The sequence below is a fragment of the Pelodiscus sinensis genome, chromosome 22 (assembly GCF_052426305.1).
Source record: "Pelodiscus sinensis isolate ZL-2025 chromosome 22, ASM5242630v1, whole genome shotgun sequence".
Lineage (NCBI taxonomy): Eukaryota > Metazoa > Chordata > Testudines > Trionychidae > Pelodiscus > Pelodiscus sinensis.
The window spans coordinates 5396087-5422508 of NC_143073.1; the positions used below are offsets into that span (position 1 = coordinate 5396087).

General features: G+C 56.2%; 2 protein-coding genes across 6 annotated transcripts in view; both read left to right on the forward strand.

Annotated features, from left to right (window-relative positions):
• MTMR11 (myotubularin related protein 11) overlaps positions 1 to 8587 on the forward strand; it is a 36178-nt gene extending 27591 nt beyond the window's left edge. For all 5 annotated transcript variants that reach the window (XM_075906984.2, XM_075906986.2, XM_075906988.2 and 2 more), the window contains 4 exons: positions 1570 to 1740; positions 2292 to 2531; positions 2960 to 3238; positions 5536 to 8587. In XM_075906984.2, the coding sequence (XP_075763099.2) occupies positions 1570 to 1740; positions 2292 to 2531; positions 2960 to 3238; positions 5536 to 5610 (765 nt within the window). In that variant the 3' untranslated portion in view covers positions 5611 to 8587. The remainder of the gene's footprint in view (positions 1 to 1569; positions 1741 to 2291; positions 2532 to 2959; positions 3239 to 5535) is intronic.
• A 2977-nt stretch (positions 8588 to 11564) lies between these two features.
• On the forward strand, positions 11565 to 20677 carry SF3B4 (splicing factor 3b subunit 4). Its single transcript, XM_075907129.2, has 6 exons — positions 11565 to 11718; positions 12987 to 13115; positions 14769 to 15311; positions 17391 to 17585; positions 19078 to 19251; positions 20196 to 20677. Exons 1-6 carry the CDS (start codon positions 11685 to 11687, stop codon positions 20375 to 20377), a joined length of 1257 nt encoding a protein of 418 aa, XP_075763244.1. The 5' UTR covers positions 11565 to 11684; the 3' UTR covers positions 20378 to 20677.
• The last annotated feature ends 5745 nt before the right edge of the window (positions 20678 to 26422 follow it).

The following is a 26422-nucleotide window of genomic DNA, read 5'->3' on the forward strand; positions in this document are numbered from 1 at the left end:
AAGAAGGAGCCCTGTTAGTCTGTACCTGCAAAAACGAGGAGTCGTCCTTTGGCACCTTAGTCCACCAGATTCATTAGGAAGAGGCAGGAGGGTGGACATTAAGACCCAGCGGTGCCCCAAATTTTCAGGCACCCTACGCAGCAGCATGTTCTGCGTATGGGTAAGGACGGCTCTGGCTGGGTGTGGGGAGAGGCAAAGGGGGAGCAATTAGTGGGCGGCCCAGTAGCTGGGAAGGTTCGCGGGTGGCTCGGTGGGGATCGGAGTCAGAACCAAAGAAGCCCAAACCCAAGTGACCCCTCTGGGCTTTGTGCAATGGGTACGCCCACATCTCGAATACTGTGTACAGATGTGGTCTCCTCACCTCAAAAAAGATCTCTTGGCATTAGAAAAGGTTCAGAAAAGGGCAACTAAAATGATTAGGGGTTTGGAACGGGTCCCTAAAGAGACTTTCCACCTTAGAAAAGAGGAGACTGAGGGAGGGATATGATAGAGGTATTTAAAATCATGAGTGGTGTGGAGAGGGCGAATAAAGAAAAGTTCTGTATTCGTTCTCATAATAGAAGAACTAGAGGGCACCAAATGAAATGAATGGGTAGCAGGTTTACAACTAATAAAAGAAAGTTCTTCTTCACAGAGCGCACAGTCAACCTGTGGAACTCCTTGCCAGAGGAGGCTGTGAAGGCTAGGACTAGAACAGAGCTTAAAAAGAGCTAGAGAAATTCATGGAGGTTAGGTCCATAAAAAACTATTAGCCAGGGGGTCAGAACGGTGCCCCTGGCCTCTGTTTATCAAAAGCTGGAGATGGATGGCAGGAGACAAATCGCTTGATCATTGTCTTCGATCCACCCTTTCTAGGGCACCTGGCGCTGGCCACTGTTGGCAGACGGGATACTGGGCTAGATGGACCTTTGGTCTGACCCAGTGTGGCCGTTCTTATGTTCTTATTTGCTGGGAACAGGACCAGTGTTAGAACAGTCCCCGGACTCTGGTTCTATTGCTCGGGGAGGGGCCTCTGCTGGACAGTCTGTGCATGACACTGGTCCTGACCTGCCTGTGTTACAGCTGTTGGAGCAGCTGTTTGGAGCCTTTAAATCGGATTGTTTGGCTTCTTGCTGAAAGACGCATTAGATCAGCAGCCAGACAACGGGCTGGGTGGAGGAATCGCTGGGTAACGTTCGGGGGAGATGGGCTCTGGGTAGCTGGGTCCATTTTCCCACTCTGCCATCGGCTCCTCCTCTACCGCGGTTCCTCGTGCGATAAAGGACCTACCCTGCTTCACGGAGATCCCAGAGGAAAAACGCGTTGGAGAGACAAGGTGCCTGGATGCTATAGACATGGGGGGCCCAGATGGTGTCTCCCATGTGGGGGCAGAGCCTGAGCTCAGATCTCCAGGCAGGTTGTTCAAGCTGCCCCGGTCCCTCGCAGTGTTGACATTATTTCCTTTCTGGGTAAATCTCGGCAGCGTTACTGTGGGTTGTTTCAGGATCTGCTCTGTCCCACCCCAGAGTTGGCTGCATTTTGCTGTCCCCCAGGGAGGTGTGATTTTTTTTTTTCCTCTCTCTCTCTTAGTCGCCAGTGTTTCTGCTTTTTCTGGATTGCACGTGGCAGCTGTTGCAACAGTTCCCAGCAGCCTTTGAGTTCACAGAGACGTACCTGGTGGCCCTTCACGACAGTAGCTACATCCCCTTCTTCAGCACTTTCCTATTTAACTGCCAGTGGGAGAGAGATCGGAGGAATCGGGTGAGTCTAGCATGGAACCTCCCAGCTACAGTGAAATGTGAGACTGCTCCTAGCACTGTCCTGCAGTGGGCGGAGGAGGGGGCAGTCTGGCACAGTGGTTAGTGCAAAGCCTGGGCGTGAGCACTCCTTGGCTCTGTTCCTAGCTGGAAGAGCAAAGCCTGGCCTACAAGAGTAGCTGCGGGGGAAGGACTCCTAGGTTCTGTTCCCAGCTCTGGGAGGAAGCACACCCTAGTGGTTAGAGCAGATGGCTGGGCAAGCAGATTCCTGCCATTCCTGGCTCACTGCCTGACCTCGGGCAAGTCAACGCGTGTGTTTGTGCCTCAGTTTCCCCCCCCCCTCCCCCCATAGGACAGGGCTTACAATTCTCTCCCTCTTCTGTGAAGCACTTTGAGATCCTCCATGCATAAAATTCTCTTTAAGGGGCCTGTCCCCGGCCCAGCCTCGGCGGGGTAGGGGGCGCAGCTTCTCTGCGGGGGACGGGTGAAGGCACATGGATGTGCACTCGTTGCGTCTTTTGGAGACACCCCTCACGCTCTCCGTCTGCCCCCCAGCACCAGGCCTCCAACCAGATCTACGCGCCCGTCAACGGCTGGCGGGAACCCCCATCCCTGGAGATCCTGCAGGAGGGTGACCGCCTGGCGAAGGAGGGTGGGGGCTGCCGCTTGCCCACCCTCTGGGACTGGGCACTGCGCTACACCCCCCAGCAGAGGGCGCGGTTCAGGAATCCCGCCTATGCCGGGCACAGCACCAGCGTTCCCAACGGCAGCTCTGCCCCACTAGGGGGCGACAAGGTGAGTGCGCCAGGCTGCAAACACCGGGGGGCCCGCTAGGAGTGAGCGGGGAGCGTCGCCTAGTGGTCACGCCATGGTGCCGCAAGAGTCAGCCCAGCTGGGTCATCGCCTTTCAGAGCCTCAGTTGACTCTTTCTGTGTCACTAGTGGAGCTGGTGATAGAACCCAGGAGTCCTGTGCCCTGCCCCGCCCCGCTCTGCCCTGGCTCTGACTGCTAGACTGCGCTCCCCTCCCAGAGCTGGCAGTAGGATCCAGGACTCCGGAAGCCCAGTCCTCCCCTCTAGCCCCCAGTCCACACTCTCCCCTCCTAGGCCGTCCAGTACCCTGCAGTGGCTAAGGCACGTTCTCCATCTCACAGCTGGGTCTTACTGTCCTCGGTCCCTCCCGCCCCCTTGCCGGCCCTCCCATCCCCCTCCTCTCTCTCTCCAGCTGGAACCTGCTTTGTCCAGGAATGGGGCCGTGTACCTGTGGACCAAGGGGGCCCTCTCGCCGCAGACCCACCTCTTCCCCTGGAAGAACGGCTCGCTTTCCAAAAAGGGCTGGCGACGGGCTCAGTCCTCAGAGAGCCTCGGCGAGCAGGAGCGGCCCTTGAGGCGCAAATCCAGCAGCTGCCCCTTTCAGCCTGAAGGGCTCCTGCTCCCTGCGTCTGCGGGGCCCCTGATCCGGCTCTGGAGGAGGTGCTACCTGCGCGGGAGCCAGGAAGTGCAGGTAATGCTGGCAGACCGGGGCTGTGGGGTGAAGGCTCTGAGCTGAGTCTTTGTGTGCCTCATAATTCTCTGTAGGGCGGGGGATAGTCTAATGGCTAGACCACTGGCCTGCAACTCGGGAAGCCTGGGTTTTGGTCCTAGCTCTGCCACTGACTCTCTGGGTGACCTTGGGCAAGTCATCTAGTTTCTGTGTCTCTCTCGTGGAAATGGAGATCGTTTTGCCTTGCTTCACAGGAGGTTGTGAGGATGAATCCGTTAGTGGTTCTGTGGGGTTAGACACTTCGGTGCTGGTTAAATCTATAGATTCATAGCAAAAGACCTCTCTGTCGATTCTGGGCAGTGGGACGGGCCTAGGATAGTAAGGCAGAGACTGTATCCCTTGTAGGTGCCAGTATTAACCCCCCCCCCCCCCCCCGCCGGGTGCAGCGGGGTAAAGTGAGTCAGCGGCAATAGATCCCAGGAGATCACATTCTCATATTTAGTACCTGGTAGGTGCTGTACAAACATAATAGAGAGAGTCCCTGTAGAACAGAGCTAGGCCCGGGGTAAAGGCTGGTGCTTAAGCTCCAGAGAGGATGGGGGCGAAACTACCCAAACATCTCTCCCTGTAAGGAGCCCTGTGTGGAAACCCCTGGCAGGAGGGACCCATTAATGAGCTTCTGCTGATGCCCTGTCACTGAGGGTATGTCTACACTACATGCCTCTGTCGGCAGAGGCATGTAGATTTGTTTATTCAGCAAAGGTAAATGAAGCCGCGATTTAAATGATTGCGGCTTCATTTACATTTACGTGGCTGCCACGCTGAGCTGACAAACAGCTGATCAGTCTCGCCGCTAGTCTGGACGTTCCCCCTGTCGACATCAAAGCCCTTTGTCGGCAGCCCCAGTAAACCTCATTCCACGAGGAATAACGGGGCTGCCAACAAAGGGCTTTGATGTCGACAGGGGGAACGTCCAGACTAGCGGCGAGCCAACAAACAGCTGATCAGCTGTTTGTCGGCTCAGCGCGGCAGCCATGTAAATGTAAATGAAGCCGCGATCATTTAAATTGCGGCTTCATTTACCTTTGCCTACAACCCTAATCTACATGCCTCTGCCGACAGAGGCATGTAGTGTAGACACAGCCTTAGTTTCCTTCCCCAGACTGTGATTAGAAGCAGACTTCCCCCACTCAGCCTCCGGGAAGCATGCGCTGGCCATTAGCGAACGGCTGAGTTGCTCCCTCTTCCAGCTCGTCCTGCCTCGTTCACTCCGAGCCGCAAAATTTTCCCCAGCCACAGGTGTTAGAGGGTAGCTGTAGGTTTTAGTCTGTTTGGGAAAGGCCTGCAGCTGGAGGGGCATTGGCTGAGCTGGGAGTATGTGGGGATAGTGGGGTGTTGGTGGATCTTCACCAAGTACGGACGAGGCCCCATATGAAGAGAGATTAAAAAGACTTGGACTTTTCAGTTTAGAAAAGAGGAAACTAAGGGGAGGGGGGATTAGAAGGGCAACAAAAATGTGATTAGGGATTTGGAACTGGTCCGATATGAAGAGAGATTAAAGAGACTTGGACTTTTCATCTTAGAAGAGAGGAAACTAAGGGGGGATAGGAGAGAGGTCTATACAATCATGACTGGTGTGGAAACAGTGAATAAGGAAAAGTTATTTACCTGTCCCCATAATGAGCTAGGGATCACCAAATGAAATGAATAGGGAGCAGGTTGCAAACAAACAAAAGGAAGTTTTTCTTCATCCAGTGCACAGTCAACCTGTGGAACTCCTCGCCAGAGGATATGGTAAAGCCCAGGACTTGATGGGAGTCCAAAAAAGAATTCGATAACTGTATGGAGGTTTGGTCCATCGATGCTTATTAGCCAGGCTGGGTAGGAATGGGTGATGGGGCGGATCACGATTCCCTGTTCTGTTCACTCCTCCTGGGGTACCTGGCATGGGCCGCTGTCAGCAGACAGGACACTGGGCTAGATGGACTTTGGTCTGAGCCAGTGTGGCCGTTCGTACGTATACACAGGCCAGGGCCGCGAGCAGAGCTGTGTTACCCGCCCGGGTTGTTACAGCCGGGGCTGTTGGGTCAGGACGCAGAGCTGTGGGGGAAGGGAAGTTAGTCGTGTCTCCCACACCCTTGTGCTCGACTTGTGTTTCACTGGGGCGCCGAGTCTCTCCCCCGCCTGGTCGCCGGTGCCAGCGTGCGCCGCTCGTGCACAGAGCCTGCGTGTCGGCTAACGCCAGGCCCCCGGTGAGGACTCGGCCAGACCTTCCCCAGCGCCGAGCCACCCTGACTGTCTCCGCCTCTCCCCCGCAGCACGGCCTCTTTGCCTCCACGCTCGCTGAACTCACGGAGGAGCTGGGCCGGCTACGTCAGCGGCTGGGCGACTAGCACACCCCCGGGGCGACTCATCGCGGCGACAGACCGGGGCGCTGGTGGACGTGCAGACCCTCCCTTCCCTGTCCTGCTGCAGCATCATGCGGAGCTGGGAGGGAACCCCGGGCAGAACGAGATCTGTCCGCCGGGCCAGCGGATGGGCAGCCTGGGACTGGTGCGAACAGCTTCAACGGGACCCTGCTGTCTCCCCTGATACCGAAGCTGCCTCTTCTTCTGCAGCAGCAAGAGAGGGAACCGGGCAGCCCCGTTCACCTCCCGGGCTTGCACCCAGCGAGGCGTGCTGCATGCTCAGCTCACTCCCAAGGGCTACCTGTCGCACTGCTCCCGGGCCCAGAGCCCCCACGCAGCCTGCTCATGCTGGGTGTTTGGCCGGGGTGCGGCTCAGCTCTGGGTGGGAACCCAACGATCCAGCGTGCTGCTCGGCAAAGCCAATCACGTCGGGTTTTGCTACGGCCGGGCGGGGGGCGGGCACGTTTGTCTCCAGCCGTAAGGAGGGGGCGGACGTGCCGGGCCGTGGGTGTGCACTGCTGCGCGTTTGGAGTCGCGTCTCTGCTCTCTGATCTTCCGCGCCCCTTCACCCGCCTTGCTTCCCTGATGCAACACCGTCCAGCGGTCCCGGCTCCTCTATGCTCTTTCAGCCAAATACTGACGCGGCGGGGACCCCTCCCACCTCCGGAAGCAGATCCTGCCATGTCAGAGGGGCAGCATGTGGGTCGGAGAGGTTCAAGAGACCACTCTCCATGCTCCCGCCCCATCCTCTGGATTATTGCTGGCCTCCCATCTCCAGTCATGCAGTTGCAGCTCTGCAAAGCTATAAACACCCTGCCTGGCTTTTCCAAGCAACCCTTTTAAATGAGGGGGAAAAAACTGGATCTCTTTCAGAAGGGGGGAGGGAAAAGGGGGAGCAGGGGGGGACCCCCTCCTCAGTGGGTTGCTGGGAGCAGCCAGGGTCCCCCAGCACGAGCTCCTTTCTCCGGGCCGGTCTGTAGTGCTCTCTGACGCTCCGAGCCGACGGGGGAGAGCCGTCCCGTCGGCTTAGCAAGGCCGTTTCCACGGGAGGTGACGGCCGTGCCGCAGGGAGAGGCTCTTCTGCCAGCACAGCGCTGTCTGCATGGCGGGGTAAGGGCCAGTCCGTCGGCTGCACGTGGAATGGGGCTGGTCTTTGACGTGGCGAGGCACGTCCCGGCGATGGGGGCGTTCCGTGCACGTGTTTTCTAAGCCTGGGCCTTCCGGTCTCCACTGGAGAGCCCCCGGAGAACGAGAGCGGGGGGGATCTGGAGCCAGGCCCCTCTCCACCAGTCCTCCAGGCAGCGGGGAAGTTGCGGGTGTGCCGGCGGGCGGTAGTTGCACTTCGCTTGTGAACAAGCATTTCCCAAGTGTGGTCCCAGGAGCTTCTGTCCTGCCCCGAGCGAAGGCAAATTTCCTCTCGGCCCTTTGGGCCAAACCACTCCGCGTCTCCCAGTTTCTGACACAAGCTGAGGGGGTGACGGGTGGAGGGGAGGGAACCTTTAATAGCTGCCATCCTGTTAGACCGAGGTCCGGTTGTCCCCCTAAATTGTTACCACCCACTGGCTGCAACTGACCCATCCTTCCCTCAGAGACAAACCCCCGTTACATGAGCATCCGGGTGCCCCAGCTACCATCACCTTTCCTGCTTCGTGGCTCCCCTCTTGGTTGGTGCAGTGAAGGATGAACAGGTCTGGGAGACTGAATTTCATTCCCACCTTTCCCCGTGCTCCTTCTAGCCCAGGGCTGAGGCGCTGTGGATGTTTTGGGGGTGTGGAGCAGCTTGCTTGGGTTGCACCCATCCTGGAGGCCTTCAGTGTCCATAGCTATCCCGCTAGCATCTCTCTTGAGCTTGGTGGGGAGCGAAAGCTAAAGGCCGGCCAGCCCCGTCCCAGGCTGCTGCTGGCCTTAAACTGGGGCTGCCGTTCCCTTTGTACGTTAAATCTGCATCGCAACTTGAATGCTGCGCCTTTCAGGGACCCGCGCTTGCAAGCGGAACTCCAGGCCTGAATCACAGCTTTGTCATCCGCTACGCCTTCCATATACTGCAGCCTTCTTGAGGGGAGGAGGGGGAAAGCAGGATTCAGAACCCAATCGTCTCCCTCCCCAGGCTGCAGAAGTCGTATCCAATTAGTCAATTTCACCAGCTGGGCACAAGTATTAGCATCAATCGGAGACTTTTCCCCTGGCTCCAGCAGGCATTGCATTCAGGCCCATGCCAAGGGTAGTGAAGGAAACCCTTTGATGGGAGACTTTAATCATCGTTAAGGAACCTACAGATGCCCGACGGCAGTAGCCCGATGGCCTCATGCCGCTTATTAGCGGCGTATCTGGAGATGGGTGGTGTTTACACAGTTCTTGTATGCTACTTCTTTTCTGCCCCGAGAGCCAAGTGCCTGCTTTGTATATCTGTCCAATGTGGCATAACAGATTATTTTTATTGGCGTTTATTATATACTCTCTTGGGGCAATATTGGACTTATGGGTACATATGTATGGTTTTGTTTAAATTTTTTATATATTTTTTTAAAAGCCCTGGCTATCAAATTAGGAACCCACAGGAAATGGGTTTAGTGTCTAAGCTCAAGTGTTTTATGACAAAACCGGCTGATACGTCTATGTGGGAGCCTGTGTGTGTTTCTCTCTCACACCCACACCCAGAGGGACTGGAAGCCGCCAAGTTCCTGAGTGGATTAGAACAGGCGTAGGGCTGCGCTGTTATCCAAGATAGCATGGGGAGGTGTGCTGGCATTGCTAAAAGTAGCAGTGGACAGGCACACTGGCTTCAGAGCAAGCTGCACAAGATCTGGGTAAGTACTTGCATTGCTAGCTCATGCCACCACATGACCTCGGAAATATTTAGCCATGCAAGTGCAGGTATGTCTAACCCATGGGCTGTGTCTAGACTGCATCCCTTTTCCGGAAAAGGGATGCAAATTAGACATCGCAATTGCAAATGAAGCAGGGATTTAAATCCCCCCCACTTCATTTGCATAAACATGGCTGCTGCTTTTTTCCAGCTCGGAGCTTTGCTGGAAAAAAGCGCCAGTCTAGACAGGGATCTTTTGGAAAATAAAGCCTTTTCCAAAAGATCCCTTATCCCTCTTAAAATAAGGGATCTTTTAGAAAAGGCTTTATTTTCCGAAAGATCCCCGTCTAGACTGGCGCTTTTTTCCCCGCAAAGCTCCGAGCCGGAAAAAAGCAGCAGCCATGTTTATGCAAATGAAGGGGGGATTTAAATCCCCGCTTCATTTGCAATTACCATGTGTCTAATTTGCATCCCTTTTACGGAAAAGGGATGCAGTCTAGACAGAGCCATGCAGTAATCACGCCTAGAATTGCAGTATAGACATCACCCATGCATGCAGAGAGTCCAGTCCAGCTGTGGTAAAGGAAATTGGTACAGTTGTCTGCAAAGTTTGGAATTGTTGGCATGAGAATCCTAGAACTTCAGACCTTTCAAGTGCCTGGGGAAGAACTGTCACCCCTATCTGAGGAGCATAAAGAGAGCACTTCCTTCAGAGCAGGCTCATTTCTTTTCAAGATGATGAGATTTCCTTTGCACACTCCTGTGTGGCTCCTTTTCCTGCTGGTTATTCCTTTCTAAGAATTTGGGGGTTTTGCTCATTTTTTATATGTATATCTTAGCACTAACAGCACATATACATAGTACTATTTTCAGAAGAAAATTAGGATAACTCAGCAGATCACACATTCCCTGTGACATGAGGCATGAGTTAAGTGGAAATCCAAATAAGGGCATTTTTTTTCTATTTTGTATATTTTTGTAGTGATGTTTCTATTTAAGGATTCATTAAAGTTCAGTATTTTTTAAATGCAGAGTGGCGGTCTGTGCATTGAATTGTATGCTCTAATTAAACTCAGATACCAGAATCATGGGGTGACATTCTCTTCTCTGTCTTCTGAAGGAGGCCAGATTAGATTAAGCTAATGGCCTTTTGTGCTTTTAAAATCTAGTAACTTAAGAGTTCAGATCATCTACTGCAAATTAATCAGCCCTTATAAGGTGCTTTGTAGCAGTAGATCGCCAAGCATTTCACAAAGGAGGTGACGACGATCCCCATTTTACAGATGAGGAAACTGAGGCACTATTGAGGCAGGGACTTGCCTACGGTCACCCTGCAAGCCGATTGTTGAGCCAGGAATAGAATCTAATTTTCTCGAATCATTGTTCGAGGCTCTCTCACTTTACCCAAAGCAGGGTGGTCCAGCTGGGCTGAGGCGGGGGGGCTATTTGCACCTCTACCAATCACATTGCTGTGTGCCTCGGTTTCCCCATATGCACAATGGGAATAATGATAGTGACCTTCTTAGGTAAAACAGGGGAAGCCATTACATCCCCAAAAGCAGTCAGATCCTTCCCCTAAAAAGCCAGACACCCCACAGGTGTAAGGAATCACGCCATCAAAGTGCAGGAAGTACATAACCGGCTGTGTTGGGCTCTGCAGGACAATAAAGCATCATGGCGTAGCTGACTCCAGCCCACACTCAAAGGCTATGTCTACACTGGTGCGATCTTGCACCGGAGAAATGCAAATGAGGCTAAGCGTGGAATATCGCCGAGCCTCATTTGCCTATCTAATGAGCTGCCATTTTGCGGAAGAGGCTCTTGCGCCAGAAGGAGCTGTCTACACTGCCCCTTCTTGCGCAAGAAAAACCCTCTTGTGCAGTGCTTTTTTGCGCAAGAAGGGGCAGTGTAGACAGCTCCTTCTGGCGCAAGAGCCTCTTCTGCAAAAATGGCAGCTTATTAGATAGGCAAATGAGGCTTGGCGATAGTCCATGCTTAGCCTCATTTGCATAGCTCTGGCGTAAGATCGTGCCAGTGTAGACATAGCCAAGGAGGCTGGGTCTGTGCGTCTCTCTCCCAGAGCCTGGGCCGAGGGGCCAGAGCCGGACTAAGGGGTGGGCGAGCCGGGCAGCTGCTCGGGCGCCAACTGATGGAGGGCGCTTGACGGCAGTTGTACAGGGCGTGTAGCGTCCCTTATAGCTGCCATCAGGCACCGTGCACCCAGCTCCCCCCCACATCCCCGTGGCGCTGGCCAGCAGCGCCCTTCCCCCCACGGCCACGGGGCCCTGCACGGCCAGGCAGCGCATACGCCGTGGGCCCCTGGCTGCGCGCCAGTGGCCATGGCCGGACAGCGCATGCACCGTGCGCACTGGGGCGGGCCCACACAGGCGCCATGCGCTCTGGGGCGGTGCCACGCACCCGGGCCTGGGGTGCCAAAATGGCTCGGGCCGGCCCTGCGAGGGGCACAGATCTTCTACCGCTGGGTGTTTAGTTTTTCTCTCATGCGTCTCAGCTGGGACTAGAGGCCTTGGGAAGTCCAGACAACTGCCCCAGTGCCCACAGGCCCCCAGCGTTGCCAGGTGTCCGGCTTTTGCCCGGACTGTCTGCTATTCGGGCCCCCTGTTCAGTAAAAGCAGCAGACAGCACCGGACGTGTGAAATGTCTGGTGCTTCCTTTGGATGGAAGTGGGGCGGGGGCGAGGGTGGGGGTGCAGTGTGGGGCCATTTAAAGGCGCAGTACCCCCTTTTTTTTTCAACTTTGGTCAAGAGATTTTTTTCCTGGTGGTTTTTTTTTTGGGGGGGGGGGGGGGGTATTTGTTAAATCATCTGGCACCCCTAGGCCCCGCCCCCTGTGCCTGCATTGGGAACAGGGGGCGGGGTCAAGCAGCAGGCGCCCCCCCCCAGCAAGGGGGGTGCTCTGCGGGGAGGGGGCATCCCCTACAACGGGTGCAGAGGGCCGTGGAGCGGCTAGTGGCACTTTACGTCATGACACGTCACCACAAGGGTCCTAGCCCTGGGGGAGCAGGGTTGGGATGAAGAAGAAGGGACCCAGCGAGCCACTTCCGCCCAAAGGGAACATGGCCCCCCCTAGGGGCCTGCCGGCCGACTTCCGCCCTTAGCCGTCATGGCTCCCCGGCCACTTCCGGCCTCGTCCAAGATGGCCGCCACGTTCACCGCCCCGTTTCAGCCGCGGTGGCCGGAAGTGGGAGGGTGAAAGGGCGGAAGTCGGCGGGGGAGGCGGGAGCGCGTTCGAGATGGCGGCGGGGCCCATCTCCGAGAGGAACCAAGGTAAATGGCGGCGGCTTCCGACCCCCTCGCCCCCCCCCCCGTCACGAGGGGCTGGGCTCGATCCTGCCCCCACAGCCAGAAGGGGGGGGTGGGTTCCAGCCGGGGGGGCGGGTCCTGCTCCCACAGCCCGGGGGGGGGCTGATCCTGCCCCTGGTGCTGGCTGGGTTCCAGTGGGGGGGGCCAATCTTCCCCTCCCAGCTGGAGGGGGGGCTGGGACCTCCCCCCAAAAGCGGGGGGGGGGGCTGGGTCTGAGCCTGCAGGGGAGCCCGATCCGCCCCTCCCCCCCCACCAGAAAAGCTGGGCGGGGTGGGGCTGAGTCCCAGCTCGGGGGGGGGGGGGGTCTCGATCCTCTCCTCAAAAATGAGCGGGGATGGGGCTGTGCCCCAGCTGGGGGGAGGCGACCTCCCCCCCCAAAAGCCAGAGGGAATGGGGCGTGTCCTAGCTTGGGGGGGCCACGCATCCCACTAAAAGTGAGAGGGGTGGGGGCGCTAGATTCGGTTCCTCTGCTTTGCATGTGATTTCTGTCAGTTCGTTTTTTGTGGGGGGTGGCGGGAGCTGTGGGTTCTCACTCTGCAACCCTGGGCAGATCTTCCCTCCTCCTCTCTGCCTCAGTTTCCTCCATAAAATAAATACCTGGGCGGGAGGGGGGGGTGAGATTTTAGTTTGATCTGAAGTATCGACTTTGTGTTGCCTTGGCAATGGGAGGGGATCATGGTCAGCAGTGTCATTAGGTATGGTTTGAGGGTGTTACTGTACAAACGTGATTTAAGGGGAGTTGCTTCCTTGCACGCAACAAGGGGAGGCAGTGTAGCCTACTGGCTAGAGCACTGGCCTGGCCCTTGAGACACCTGAGTTCTATTCTTGGCTCTGTTGGGTGATCTTGAGCTGCTTCTTCTCACTGCCTCAGTCTCCCCATCTGTATTATGGGGCTGATGATGCTGACCTCCTTTGCAAAGTGCTGTGAGAGCTACTGAAGGACTAGCTAAAAGTTAGGGATTAGCACCTCTTTGGTGCATGTCTGCACTTCAAGCACGGGTTTTAATCCTCTGGCTTATTGGGTGTATAATACTCCAGAGGAGTGTGTTTCATTAGGGGTCAAATCTTGTGCTGTTGAAGTGGAGGCAAGTTTTGCTTTTGACTTAGTGGGCTCAAGCTTGATACAGAGCTCCTCTCTTCTGAGGGGGGAGTTCCTAACTCCTCTGAAATAGCAACGAGATTCCTCTTCAGAGCCATGTAACCCAGAACCGTCTCCTCTTCCCCCTCTCAAGATGCTACCGTGTACGTTGGTGGCCTGGACGAGAAGGTCAGCGAGCCGCTGCTATGGGAACTCTTCCTGCAGGCGGGACCAGTGGTCAATACTCACATGCCCAAAGATCGAGTCACAGGTCAACATCAAGGTAAGGCGCTGTCGGGGCCTTTCAAAGATGTGTGTCTGCAAAATAACGCATAGATCCGAATCCTCGTGGTGCCTGGTGCTGTACAAACACTGACCAGCCCGTCCCCAGGCCTGAGCTTATAATTTAAATCATTCTTCTGGGTTTCAGTTTACTCCATGCGTATGTTGCCACTGGTTCTAGGACACAGCACGGACCACATCTCATTTTCATATTGTCTCACTCCAGTTAAAAACATATGAACGGCCATACTGGGTCAGACCCCAAAGGTCCATCTAGCCCAGTGTCCTGTCTGCTGACAGTGGCCACTACCAGATGCCTCAGAGGAAGGGATTACAACAGGTAATCTTCATGTGATACCTCCCCTGTCACCCACCTCCAGAGAAACAGAGGGTAGGGATACCATTTCTACCCTTCCTGGCTAATAGCCATTGATGAACCTAACCTCCATGAATCCATCTAGCTCTTTTTTGAGCCCTGTTAAAGTCCTAGCTTTCACCACATCCTCTGGCAAGGAGTTCCACAGGTTAACTGTGTGCCGAGTGAAGAAAAACTTCCTTTTGTTTGTTTTAAACCTGCTGCCTATTCATTTCATTTGGTGATCCCTAGTTCTTATATTGTGGGAATAAGTAAATAACTTTTCCTTATTCACTTTTTCCATGGCCAGTCATAATTTTATAGAACTCTCTCATATCCCCCCTTAGTCTCCTCTCTTCTAAGATGAAAAGTCCAAGTCTTTTTAATCTCTCTTCATATCGGACCTTTTCCAAATCCCTACTCACATTCTTGTTGCCCTCCTAATCGGTTGCGTTACTTTGAAGAGTAGACGCGTGTTCTGGGCTCCGTTACTTTTTAACCCAGTTTCAGTGGAGACTTGAGGCTTGTCTACAATTGAAAGAGGCTGGAGCAGCTTTGCTGGCAAACTCTCCCAGTGGGAGAGACTGCATATAACAGAATTTTGTAGTTCCCTACATAGAATAAGTTATAGCAACTAAAGGACTTGCTGGTATCATATGTACATGTAGATCTTTGCTGACCCAGCTTTGCCATGTCGGCATGTGATTATTTCACACTCCCAGGCAACATAGCAATGCTAGAAAAACTTCCGAAGTGTAGGCCAGCCAGTAGTGAAACTGGTACAGATCCCTCTTTGGAGACTCAGAGCCGTTTAAATCTTTAGCTTGCAGCTGTGAGCTATGGGTGTTAAACCCGGTTCATCAATTGAACTTGATGAGTGTTCACGCGTGCAGCTGCACTAGTTTAAATAAATCAGTTGCAAAATGGCACCTTTAGATCGGTGCTACTTCATGGCTAGATCAGGCTTCAGAGGCCAAGGGCACGAGAAATCAATAGATGCAGGTGAGGGAGAAAGATGATCTGAATTGCAACGGAGTGGAGACGTAGACCGAGGTGGTTCCGGACACTAGATGACGCAGTGAGAGTTCTGTCTGCAGGGGGACAGTTGGCCTCCTCCGTCATTCCAGCCAGTTGTAGATGATTGAGGAGAGAGATTATTTCAGGGAGAGCTGTAGAGGAGAAGACTCTTGCGTCCACAGTGAAGAAACAAAGGAGGCCTGAGATCAAGCAAGGGGATGGAGTGGGAGGCTGGAGTGTGCCTGGCAGTAAAGGGCTCTGTTGTGGGGGGGTGTGTTTCAGGCTATGGGTTCGTGGAATTCCTCAGCGAGGAAGATGCCGATTACGCCATTAAAATCATGAACATGATCAAGCTGTATGGGAAGCCAATCCGCGTGAACAAAGCCTCCGCCCACAACAAGAACCTGGACGTGGGGGCCAACATCTTCATCGGCAACCTGGACCCGGAGATCGACGAGAAGCTGCTGTACGACACCTTCAGCGCCTTCGGGGTCATCCTGCAGACCCCCAAGATCATGCGGGACCCCGACACGGGCAACTCCAAGGGCTACGCGTTCATCAATTTCGCCAGCTTTGATGCCTCCGACGCAGCCATCGAGGCCATGAACGGACAGTACCTGTGCAACAGGCCCATCACCGTTTCTTACGCCTTCAAGAAGGATTCCAAAGGCGAGCGGCACGGCTCCGCTGCGGAGCGGCTGCTAGCCGCCCAGAACCCCCTCTCGCAGGCAGACCGGCCCCATCAGCTGTTTGCAGATGCCCCTCCTCCTCCGTCGGTGCCGACTCCTGTCGTCACGTCCTTGGGGCCCGGAGTGAACCCTGCAGGTGAGCACCTTCTGGGCAGCGCTCTTGGTGCTTGTAGGGAGCTCTGGCTGCAGGTTTCCAAAGGCAAGAGCAGGGCTGGGGAACCCTTTTTGGGTCGGGGGCCACGGACCCATAGAAAAATCAGTCGAGGGGCAGCACACAAATGAGAAGCAAAAAAACCAAGCAAACCGAGACCTTCAGCGACCTGGCCCCCAAGTGAGAAGGAGAGAAAAGCCTTCTCAGATGTGGCCCTCAACTTAGAAGCGGGGGGGGTGGGTACTCCCCAGCCCCATGGGGGAGTGAGACAAGTGGATTTCGAAGCTCGGGGTTGGGGCCAAAAATGAGGGGTTCAGTGTGGAGGCGGGAGCAGGCTGGGAATGAGGATGCAGAGCCTGGGCAGGAGGAAGAGTGTAGCAGTGGGGTGTAGCGTATGGATGGGAGGAAGGTGCAGAAGGGGGCTGGGGTGAGAGGTAGGGTTAGGGATGTGGAAGGTTAGCCGGTTAGCCAGTAAGGTAGAAGATAGGAAATCGCGCTTGCATTTGCATATCTTCTCCCGGTTCTTTTTGTGGAAGAGGCTTTGCTGATATTTGGCCCCGTGTAGACACGGCCAAATGTCAGAAATCCCCCCCCCCCTTCGCAAGACCCTGTAAACCTTGATTTGTGAGGAACAAGGGGTCTTGCAAAAGAGGGTTTTTTCCAACATTTGGCTCCGTCTACACGGGGCTACATCAGCAAAACCTCTTCCGCGAAAAGAGCTGGAAGAAGATATGCAAATGCGAGTGTGATTTGCGTGTCTTCTTCTGAAAAAACAAACCAACCCAGCAGTGTAGCCGTAGCCTAAGTATCACTCTCAACAGGTGACACTTACTGGTCCTGGTTCCCTGGTGGGGCCTGGAGCAGTTTTCCGCTTCCTACAGGCACGGGATGCTCCTGCCCCAGGGATGAAAATGGGTTTGTTGAGGTAAACGTGTAACCGCTGCAATGTTCAGCAGTTTACCCACAGCGGGGGAAGGGGTTTGCGGGTAACTCTGCAGGTTTCCTGAGGAGCCCAGGCTCAGCCGTTAACCGCCCACACCTTTACGCGGTCCTGTCCCTGGCACCTAATTGGCGCAGCTTCTGGGGGAGGGGCACAGGAGTGTGTGTGCTGTGTGCGCTTTGCAGGGAAGCGCTCCCTGCAGGCACCATCCATCCTCCCCCGGCTGCTCCCATTGGCCGCGATTCCCGGCTGCTCCCATTGGCCGCGATTCCCGGCTGCTCCCATTGGCCGCGATTCCCGGCTGCTCCCATTGGCCGCGATTCCCGCCTGTAGAAGCGACGGGGGCTGGTGCCTGCAGGGAGCATTTTCCTTCAGAGAGCGGAGCCGCTTCCTCCCCTGCCAGGCAGAGCCCAAGGCTTGCTTTGATTGATCCCTGGAGCAGCTTGACACCCACGGCCGCCGGCCGCCCTCCGCCCACGTGTCTGGAACACCAGCTCTGGCTCGGAGCGGCTGGAGGAATCCAGCCTCGCGGGCTAGATCAAGGCAAACGGTGGGCCAGCTCCGTAGATTCCCCACCGCTGGACTAGAGGGATCCTTCATCTGACATCTAGGGGGCGCTGTGCTGCAGAGTGTGCGGGCGACTGGCAGGGGGCGCTCTAGTCTGCATTCATGACTGATCTGCACAGCTGCAAACTGCTGCCACCCCGTGAACTGTTTCCGTGGGGCGCCTGCCGGCTGGTGGCAGCTCTCCCCGCCACGGGCGAGAGGAAAGGCGGCCATGAGTCCCGGGGGCTTCCGCTCTCTGACCTACTCAGGCGGTCTGCAGGGAGCAGGCGTGCCAGCTGGAGCGGGGAGGAGCGTGGGGACTCCCTGGTCTTATCTCCCTGACTGGCTGCCTGGCCCCGTCTGGCTGCAGCTTCCCTGTCTGACGTGAGGGGCGTGACTGTCCACGCAGGGCGTGGCCGGGTTATTTAGAGACCTCGGGGCAGAAAGCTGTGGAGAACCTTGGCTTCATGTGCCGGGGGACCGTGTGGCTCCTCGTTAGGGCCGCTAGTGCGTTCTAGTCCCCCCGCCCCCGTGGCTTGTTGGTGCTGACCTCTTCCTCGCTGACTTTTCGTTTTCAGGCCTCCCGCCCCCAGGGTCGTTTCCTCCGCCGGTGCCGCCGCCTGGAGCAATGCCCCCAGGAATGCCGCCTGCCATGCCACCTCCGCCCATGCCACCCGGTGCAGGTGCCCCGGGTCCCCCTACAGGGGGCAGTCCCAGTGGCGGGCACCCTCCTCACCCACATCCTTTCGCACCTGGCGGGATGCATCATCCAGGTAAGCATTGGAGAGTCATGTGGCCTAGTGCCCGGAGCACTGGCCTGGGATTTGGGCAAACGGGGAGGGCTATTCCTGGCTCTCCTGTTGGGTGATCTTGTAATGGCCCTACTCAGTGCCTCAGTTTCTCTCTCCGTAAAATGGGCTGATCTCTGCTGTGAGCTCTAATGCTATGTACCAGGTAAGTACTAAAGATGCTTATGCGCTCTCTGCGGTCTGTTCTTCTGAATGCCGCCCTGCCTTGTTCTAGAGTGGGGACCAGACAGATATCGAAACCCGGGGGAAGCGATTTAAACCAGCGTGATTTATCATAGATCGTTGTTTCTAGATCACTTGAAAGTGACAGAGTGAAATCAGTGACTTAAACCAAGCCGAGGCGTTATCAGTTTATGCAATTGCAACTTTACATTCAAACCTATGGCCTGAATTAGAAATGCTCTTTGTTATGCCATCACCAGCACTGGTAGAAGGGGGTTTACAAAATGACCCGCCCAGATGTTAAAAATGAAGGCTCTGGTTCTGCAAGCGTTTAAGCAGGCGCCTAACTTCCTCCCTGGAATAGTTCTGTTGACTCCATTGGGGCCGCTTTAAACCTACGCGCACGCTCAAGTGTTTGCAGGATTGGGGCTAACATGGAATTTTTAATTAAAAAAAAAAAACCAAAAGACCAAACCTGGCGTAAAATCTTTGTCCCGTCAAAGGAAAACGGCTTCGGTGTTCAGACTGAAAAGCGACCCTGGCCCGTTCCGGCACAGCCGCTAGTGTATAGAGCAGGGATCCGGCCCACGGCTGCCTTGTCGGAACCCTTAGGTAGAAAGCAGCTCACGTTTTAAAAAGCCAGCTGCTCTCTGCTCTGGACGGCTGGGGAGAGTGGCAGGAGTCTTTGCATGCTTCCCTCTGACCCCCGCCAGCAAAATCTCTGAGCTCTCCTTAGCTAGTTTCCAGCCAATAGGACCGGAGAAATTTTGCAGGGGGCAAAGGCAGCGTGGAAAGCCTCCCTCCTCTCCATGACAGAGCCCGGAGCGGAGCCAAAGGTCCATCTAGCCCTGTCTTCCAGCAGTGGCCAGTGCCACATACCCCCAGAGGGAGTGAACAGATCAGGGAATTGAGTGATCCGTCCCCGGTCACCCATTCCCAGCTTGTGGTAGAGGCTCGGGACACCGCCCTTGCCCACCCTGGCTAATAGCCATGGATAGACCTAGCCTCCATGAATAACCCTGTTCTTTTTTGAACCCTGTGAAAGTCCTGGCCTTCGCACCATCCTCTGGCGAGGAGTTCCACAGGTTGACTATGCATTGCATGGAGAAAATCTTCCTTTGGTTTGTTTTAAACCTGCTTCCTCTTCATTTCATTGGGTGAGCCCTAGTTCTGTTGTCCAAGCCCTGGCTGCCCCCAGGTCACTGAGATCCTGCTCGTGTGTCACAACTTGGCTCCTAATCTGTTGCTGTGAAAGTGGGAGCGGGTCTAAAAAACGTCTTGTGCTTTTCCCTAGGGATGTCACCCATGCAGGTGCATCACGGACCGCCCGGGATGGGCCAGCATCATCACCCGGGGCCACCAGGGGCAGGAGGCCCGCCCCCGCCCCGCCCGCCCCATGGCATGCCCCACCCCGGACCACCCCCCTTGGGCATGCCGCCCAGAGGGCCCCATTTTGGGTCCCCCATGGGTAAGTGGAAGCCTGCGAGATGGAGTGTCGTGTGCCAGAGCGGGCACCGTCTGCAGTCAAGGGGCTAATGCCAGCGCAGGCCTGGGGCAGCTTTGAGCTATAGGGGGCGGGGGAGGGGGTGGTACTGAGGCCTGAAATGGTGCCTGGTGATGTCACAGCCTTGGGGCAGGATCAGGGGCTGGGGGTCAGGACTCCTGGCTCTGCTGCTGCCTCGTGTGTCCTTGGCAGCCGCTCACGTCGTCTGCCTGCCTTCCCTCGCGGTCGGGGGACACGTCTTCTGCCTGCCTTCCCTCGCGGTCGGGGGACGCGTCGTCTGCCTGCCTTCCCTCGCGGTCGGGGGACGCGTCGTCTGCCTGCCTTCCCTCGCGGTCGGGGGACGCGTCGTCTGCCTGCCTTCCCTCGCGGTCGGGGGACGCGTCGTCTGCCTGCCTTCCCTCGCGGTCGGGGGACGCGTCGTCTGCCTGCCTTCCCTCGCGGTCGGGGGACGCGTCGTCTGCCTGCCTTCCCTCGCGGTCGGGGGACGCGTCGTCTGCCTGCCTTCCCTCGCGGTCGGGGGACGCGTCGTCTGCCTGCCTTCCCTCGCGGTCGGGGGACACACGTTTCCTTGGCGATTCTCCCTCAAAACGTTAACCGGTTACAGTCTGTCGGGTTGACCGGCCTGCTGGCTGTCGGGGGCGGCTGTCCAGTTTGTCCAGGCTGGCATGGCGCCTGCTTTGCCCCGAGCCGCCTCCTTTCCATGACCAGTTGGCTCCCCCGACACCTGCGCCCTGCTCTGGGGGAGGGGAGGGCCCCAGTTGCTGCCCCGCCAGACTCACTGGCCGAGGATCCTGGCTCTGAGCAGCCTCTTGGCTTGAAAATCCCTTTGGGGCCCACGGGGCCTGAAATCTCTCCCGCAAGAGCCCCTCTTCAGCGGGGGCCTCATGTCGCTACGTCTGTCCCTGCAGGTCACCCGGGCCCCATGCCCCACCACGGCATGCGCGGGCCGCCTCCACTGATGCCTCCCCACGGCTACAGCGGCCCGCCCCGCCCGCCGCCCTACGGCTACCAGCGCGTGCCTCTGCCGCCTCGTCCTGCCCAGAGACCCCCGGTGCCGCCTCGTGGCCCCCTGAGGGGACCCCTCCCCTAAATGCAGCCGCACCAGGACCCGGCCAGAAGAAACACCTTCCTGCTGCGCATTCCTCTCTCCTACCTTGGATTTTGGTTTCTTTTGGGACTAACATTCCTGACAACAGGAAGCAGATCAGAGCCACCCCCGCCTCGCTGCCCATGTGACCGCCCCCCCGTTCCCTTCGCAGTGTTACTTTTATGTTCCCTCTCCCCACGCTTGTCTCCGTTTCAAGCAGACCAACGTGGTTTTAATGAGATTTATTTTCTATGTGAACTCGACCGAGATTGACCGTTTCCAAATAAACCTCTCGGGCATCGCTCTCTGCGGCGGGAATGGCTTTTTTCTCCAGACACCGTGCGGCCTGCCAGCCCCTGCCCCACCCCCGGGGGAGTCGACCGGGCTGGCGTTCTTTGGCTCCCGGCAGCTTGTGCCCTTGAGCCTCAGGCATGTTGAGAATCCTGCCTCTGCGGCATCCCTGAAGGGAAGTTAAAGGGCTGGCAGCCGTGGGCCCGCCGGCGTCCTCCGTGCTGCTTGGCCAAGGCAGCTCAAAGCGGTGCCCATGTTTGGCTGTCAGGTGCGGCTCTGCAAGCGTTCCTCAGCCGGCCGGCTGCCTGGGCTGGCCCGGGCTCCTCCCGAGCCGAGCGGGTGATGGCTTCAGTCCCTACCACGGTCTCATTGGACCCTCTGGTGAGTGTAAGAGTTGGGGCAGAGCCCACAAATGCACGAGCCCCCCGTCCCCTCCCAAGGTGGGGCTGGAGTGTGAGCGCCTGCTTCTCCGCTGAGGGGGAGGCCCTGAGCCTCGTTTCCTCAGAGGTGCGTGCTGAGTTAAGTTTGAGTGGTGGCAGGGGCAGGGTTCTTCTCCCCTTGGGAGGAGCGAGGGGTTTGGGTTTTGTTTGTGTGGCCCCTGGCTGATTTTCCTTTGGGTCCGGGGCCTCTGGCTGAAGAGAGTTCTCCACCCTGGGCTAAAGAGTTGAATATTCTCGCAGCTGAGGGGAGCCAAGCTGGCACCAAAGGCAAATGTGGTTGGTGCACGTTCCTGAGAGAACTTTCCCTGCGCCGAGCTGCCTCTTCCCTTGGGGGAGCGAGGCCAACGGTCCGTCTTGCCCAGTGTCTGCTCCTTGCACGGAGGCTGGGCCAGACCTGTCAGAGTTGAACAGAGCACTGGCTCGTCGGCCAGGCCCCGCTTCTGCCTGGCGGAGGCTCGCACACCCAGAGCGTTTCTTCTCCCTTAAGCAACTCCGGCTTGGTTGAGTACAGGCAAAGGAGGAGAGAAATTGAGGGTGGTCACGAGAGCTGGTTGGGAGCTGGAGTTGCTGTTCCATGGTCGATTCTGACTTTTTGAAACAAATCAATCCGGTTGGGAAGGAAAAGCCCAAATTCCACAGAAATGAAATCCCCCTCCCCCCCCAAAAAATATCATTTGGGCCCATGAAAATCTCTTGCTAGGGGGAAGTGTGCTGGCTTGGTCTGTTCTAGTAAAACATTTCAGTATCCTACTCTGAGATAGATTAAAGAGTTCAGGCAACAGAAAACTTCCAACCAGAATTAGGCAAAGTACCGTCCAAAAGAACCCGCTCCCTTTTTCCGCATCAAAAAATCGTGGTCGAAATTAGGGATGTTAGAGAGCAGCCCCATCCCAGGGAGCCCCCTGACTCCCCACGCTGCTGCCTCAGAGAGCGGGGCAGCACAGCGGGCTGGCAGCCGGAAGCTGGTCCACGGAGGGAGCCGGCTTAAAAACTGGCTCACTGTGCAAACTGGCTCCTGCCTGCTGCGTGGCTCTGCTGCCTCTGATACAGAGGCAGCAGCGTGAGGTGGCAGCAGCCCCTGTCCGTGGGGGGTCCTGATAGAGGCAGCAGTGTATGTGGGAGGTGTGGGGAGGAAGGTGGCACCTACTCCTACCTCCCCCCTGTGGAGGTGGGAAGGCAGGTCCATGGAGCTGGCTTAAAAAACGCTCCCCTCGTTCTCGGTGCTGCTGCCTCAGGAGGGTGGGGGAAGGCAGGCGGGATCCGGAGCTTGTGGGGAGCCAGCTTAAAGCAGGCTCCTTGCGGACACCAGCTCCTGCTTCCCCTCGCTTACTGCCTCTGATACAGAGGCACCAAGGGGGAGGGGGGAAATGCATCTAGTGGACAGGATGTGCCCAGGCTTATCAGTTAATTGTGTAGTCGATACACGTTGACATCCCTAGTTGAAATCCGTATGTCCCCCCGAGACCATTAGGAAACACTGGTGTTTTTCCCAAAGGAAAGCTGTTCCTTCCCCATTTTTGGCCCACTCTAACCAGCCAGGAAAATGTAGGCTGAGGGTTAAGATGCTAGCCCTGCTCAACACTAGCGTGTACACGGTACCTGAGTGATTGTGCTGCGGGGATCGGTTTTCGCTCCATTTTTGGGATGGACCCTGAGCCAGCTGGGATGTGCTGTGTGTTTCTGGCATTAGGGGGGCTCAGAGCTCTGCTGAGCAGAGCACTTGGGGGCAGGCCTGCGACTGCGCTCCTTTGTGAACCTCCAGCCTGTAATCTCATACCCCAACTAAGCGTGTGCGTCAATCCAAAACACGCCCAGAGAGCCGCTTCTCCCTTCTCCCCGCACAGCTCGTGTCTTAGCATCCGGCATCGCATTGAGCGCTTGCATGATGATGCTAGCAGGTGGGCTAATTGAGGCCTTCCAAAGACTGGATTCTCTGATTGGCCTCGCTCAGCTGCATCTGGGTCCTAGACCCTCAGAAATCCCCTTTTTGCTCTTGTCATTTTGCACTTAGCCACAGAGGTAGACTGGTCTGCTTCCCTCTTGCTTCTGGTCCGCGTCTGATCGATTTCCCTCTCCGGCTCTCCTGCCTCACACCTGCTCTGCAGCCACGGCAGGTGCTGTTTTGTAAACCAGGGACATTTATCGCAAATGGGTTTAGTACTGCTCGCCATGTAGCGAAACCCCAAACGGAGATCAAGGCTGAGCCGGGCTGGGCCCGCATTGACACAGAGCGAGAGACAGGCCCAGCACCGAGGAACTTGCAATGTAAATGGACAAGCTTGGGGGGAAGGAGGCGGGGAAGGAGGGAGAAGCCAGCGTGGAAAACCAACTCACCAGCAGCTCTCAGTACCACGCTGCGGCAAAATGGACTGAGCTGATCCTTGGATGTATAAGTGGGAGGAGGAAGGCATGTTGCCTGTGCATGCGGCACTGGTGAGGTGGATACTGGAACATTGCATCCAGATTGGGTGTCCAGATTTAAAAAAAAAAAAAAGCTGTTGGGAAATTGCCAAGGGGGGCCAGAAAGGGCCCCCCCAAACAATTTCAGGGCTGTAGATCATGCCTAACGGTGAGAAATCTAAAGAGCTCTCATGGTTTCACTAAGGGTGTTACATTTAGATGAATCAATGAATCGAATAGTCGATAAGGGCACCTCCGCCTTGGAAACGTAGCAAGGGCCCTTTCAAAGGCGGAAGCGCTGAGGGAGCATGGAGCCAGCAGGGGGCTCGAGCAGTCCCCCGCCGGCCCCGTGCTCCCTGCGTGCACTTTGCTTTTGAAATGTGTAAGAACCTCTTCTAGGGCTCTTGTACGTTTCAAAAGCAGGGAGCATGGGGCCAGCGGAGGACTGCTCGACTTGCTCGCCCCCTGCTCCTACGGCGCTTCTGAAATGTAGCAAGAGCCCTGCTCTTGCTATATATCAAAGGTGAAAGCACCACCAGTTCCCTGCTGGGCCCCAGCCCCACCCCCCCCAGACATGGTGCTGGTGGGAACCGACTTTTAAGCTAGCTCCCCCCTTGTGGCCTCTCTCAGACAGAAGCAGCAAGGGGGCGGGGAAGCAACTAGTCGAGTCACTAATCGACTATCCAATAAGCATATGCCTATCGGATAGTCGACCTGGCGCTTACATCCCTAGGTTTCGCTGATCACAAAACAGCAGAGCCTTGGTTCTAGTGACTAAGTATCTACCTGGGGAGAAAACACTGGCCACTAAAAGACCCCTGCCTGGTGGAGAAAATCAGAATGAGAACCAAGATCTGGAAGCAGAAACCAGACGTGTTCCTAGCGATTTTCCATCCATGTGCAGAATAAATTGTATGCGCCAAGGCATGTGACTGTGCACCACCACTAGACACACAGGCTGTGGTTGCTCTGCTAATCAGCGGGGTGGTATTTAAATCTCTCCTGGTTGGCCGTCCAAGCGCTCAGCTTACAGGGAACACGATTCCCAGTCAGAATAAGGCACTAGGGGAACGATTTACCACTGAAACGCTCTGCCAGGGGTCGTGGTGGTTTTCCTCTTGCATCATCTTCCACTCCAGCCTGGAGGCCTTCAGGAAGTGACACTTGGGTCCAAGAGAGGGCTGAAATTGAGCAACCTTATGCCCCAGGTCTGACTGAATGATCGAATGGTCCAGGCTGGCTGTAAATGCTCCCACGCTACGAAGTGACTTGCCCAGTGTCTCAGGCGGTCAGTGGCAGAGCCAGGAACAGGATCTGACGCTCTCAATCCCAGAGCGGCGGCACCAGATGACCCTAAACCGGGCCTCTTTTTTAGAAGCACTTTCTGGCAATGCGGTCGTGCTAATCCCCCGCTGGAGACGCAGGGAGGAAGGAAGCCACTCTGCAATCTCTGGACGTCTGTGAGGTTAGGCAGAGACGGGCACGGCTGTATCTTTAGAATCTTCCCCGCTCTTCTGACACATTCACCGCGATCGCATGCGCCAAGCTGTTAATTGGGAAAGTATAAAAGTGGAGTCGCTGGGTGGAAAGTTTCACACCTCCCTTGACAGCTCGAAAGGGGTGGGGGGGGGGGGGAAGGGTTGATGGCAGCCAGAGCCTTCTCTCTGCTGAAGAAAGACCAAAAAGGCTCGGTTTGAAGATGGGAAGAGAGCTGATGTGCCGGAGGCTTTCAAGTGCCGCTGTCATTTCAAAACCCCCAACTTGAAGCAGGGCTTTGGGGGGGCTTCAGTCTGTCTCACCAATAGAAGTTGGCCCCATAAAAGAGATTCCCTCCTAGCTTGAAATCTAGTCCATTCTAAAAAAAGACCTCTCAAAGTCCTTCCGGATTCCCCTCCTGCCAGCTTTTATGGCTTTATCATCCTGTTTCCCTGTCAATAAGAATATTCCTCTCCTGTTTGCTCAGGAGAGGGGACGTGCACAAAGTGCGGAGACTGGTGGTCGCAGTGACAGCGCACGAGAAGCAGGAAACCAGAGCAGTTTTATCGTGCAGCTGGTTCGTTTATGGGGCTCGCAGGAGTTAATTAGCACGCCAATGCCGCTGCAAATCAAATCCAGATGGAAGTCTTACCAAGTTGACCTCCCCTTGAGGATCCAATTAGAGCCAGAGACGGGAGCTGGTGTTTGCAGCAGGGCGGGTTCTCACCACACGCCCAGCGCCCCCCTGTCACAAAACGAAAGATTCTCATAACTGCTAGCCTGCCCCTGAGAAAAGGCCCCCACCGGTTCTGCTTCTCCCCTTCTCCGCGTGCCCAGATTCTGCAGGTAGAACCTGATGGTTTTGTTGAGGCACAAAGCAGGAGACAGTCCAGCTGGCTTGGCTGTAACAGCCACGACTGGTCTTTATTATCTGCGGCGCAAGGGCTCAGCACCAGTGAGAGATGGCTGGGACGTGGGGCAGGGAACTGGCCCCAAGGGGCTGTGCAAGGGAAGACCAGATGTTGGGGTCTGAGGGGGCAGAGACGTGGCCAAAGGGCCACGCTGGGACACTCTCCTGCCTGGTAGCTGTCGGGCTAAGTGACCAAGCCCGAGCAAGAACAGGGGTGTCCTGTGCCCGCCCCACAGCAGCTGCAGTGTGTGCTCCGGAAGCAGGGATGTTTCAAAAGGGGGCTAGAGCCGGGTCGGCAACCTGCAGCTCTGGAGCCAAACGTGGCTCAGGACGGAACCAAGTCTGGCTCTTCGGTCACGCCCCAAACAGGCCACGTTTTCAGTGAAAATGAGCAATTAATTCACAATTTTAAGAAGGTGCCGTTACTCGTGGCGAGGGGCCTTTTTTGGTCTATTTCACCTTTGCCCACAGGTGGAGGGGAGGCGGTGCGCCCGGTACGGACCGGCTGTGCTGCAGCAGGGGCCGGCTGGG

What these genes read in the sequence shown, in the direction of transcription:
- SF3B4 (XM_075907129.2), top strand. Translation starts at nt 11,685, where the DNA reads ATGGCGGCGGGGCCCATCTCCGAGAGGAACCAAG. An exon ending in GCCCGGAGTGAACCCTGCAG is followed by an intron (nt 15,312 to 17,390) that starts GTGAGCACCTTC and finishes TTTCGTTTTCAG; the next exon opens with GCCTCCCGCCCCCAGGGTCG. An exon ending in CCATTTTGGGTCCCCCATGG is followed by an intron (nt 19,252 to 20,195) that starts GTAAGTGGAAGC and finishes CTGTCCCTGCAG; the next exon opens with GTCACCCGGGCCCCATGCCC.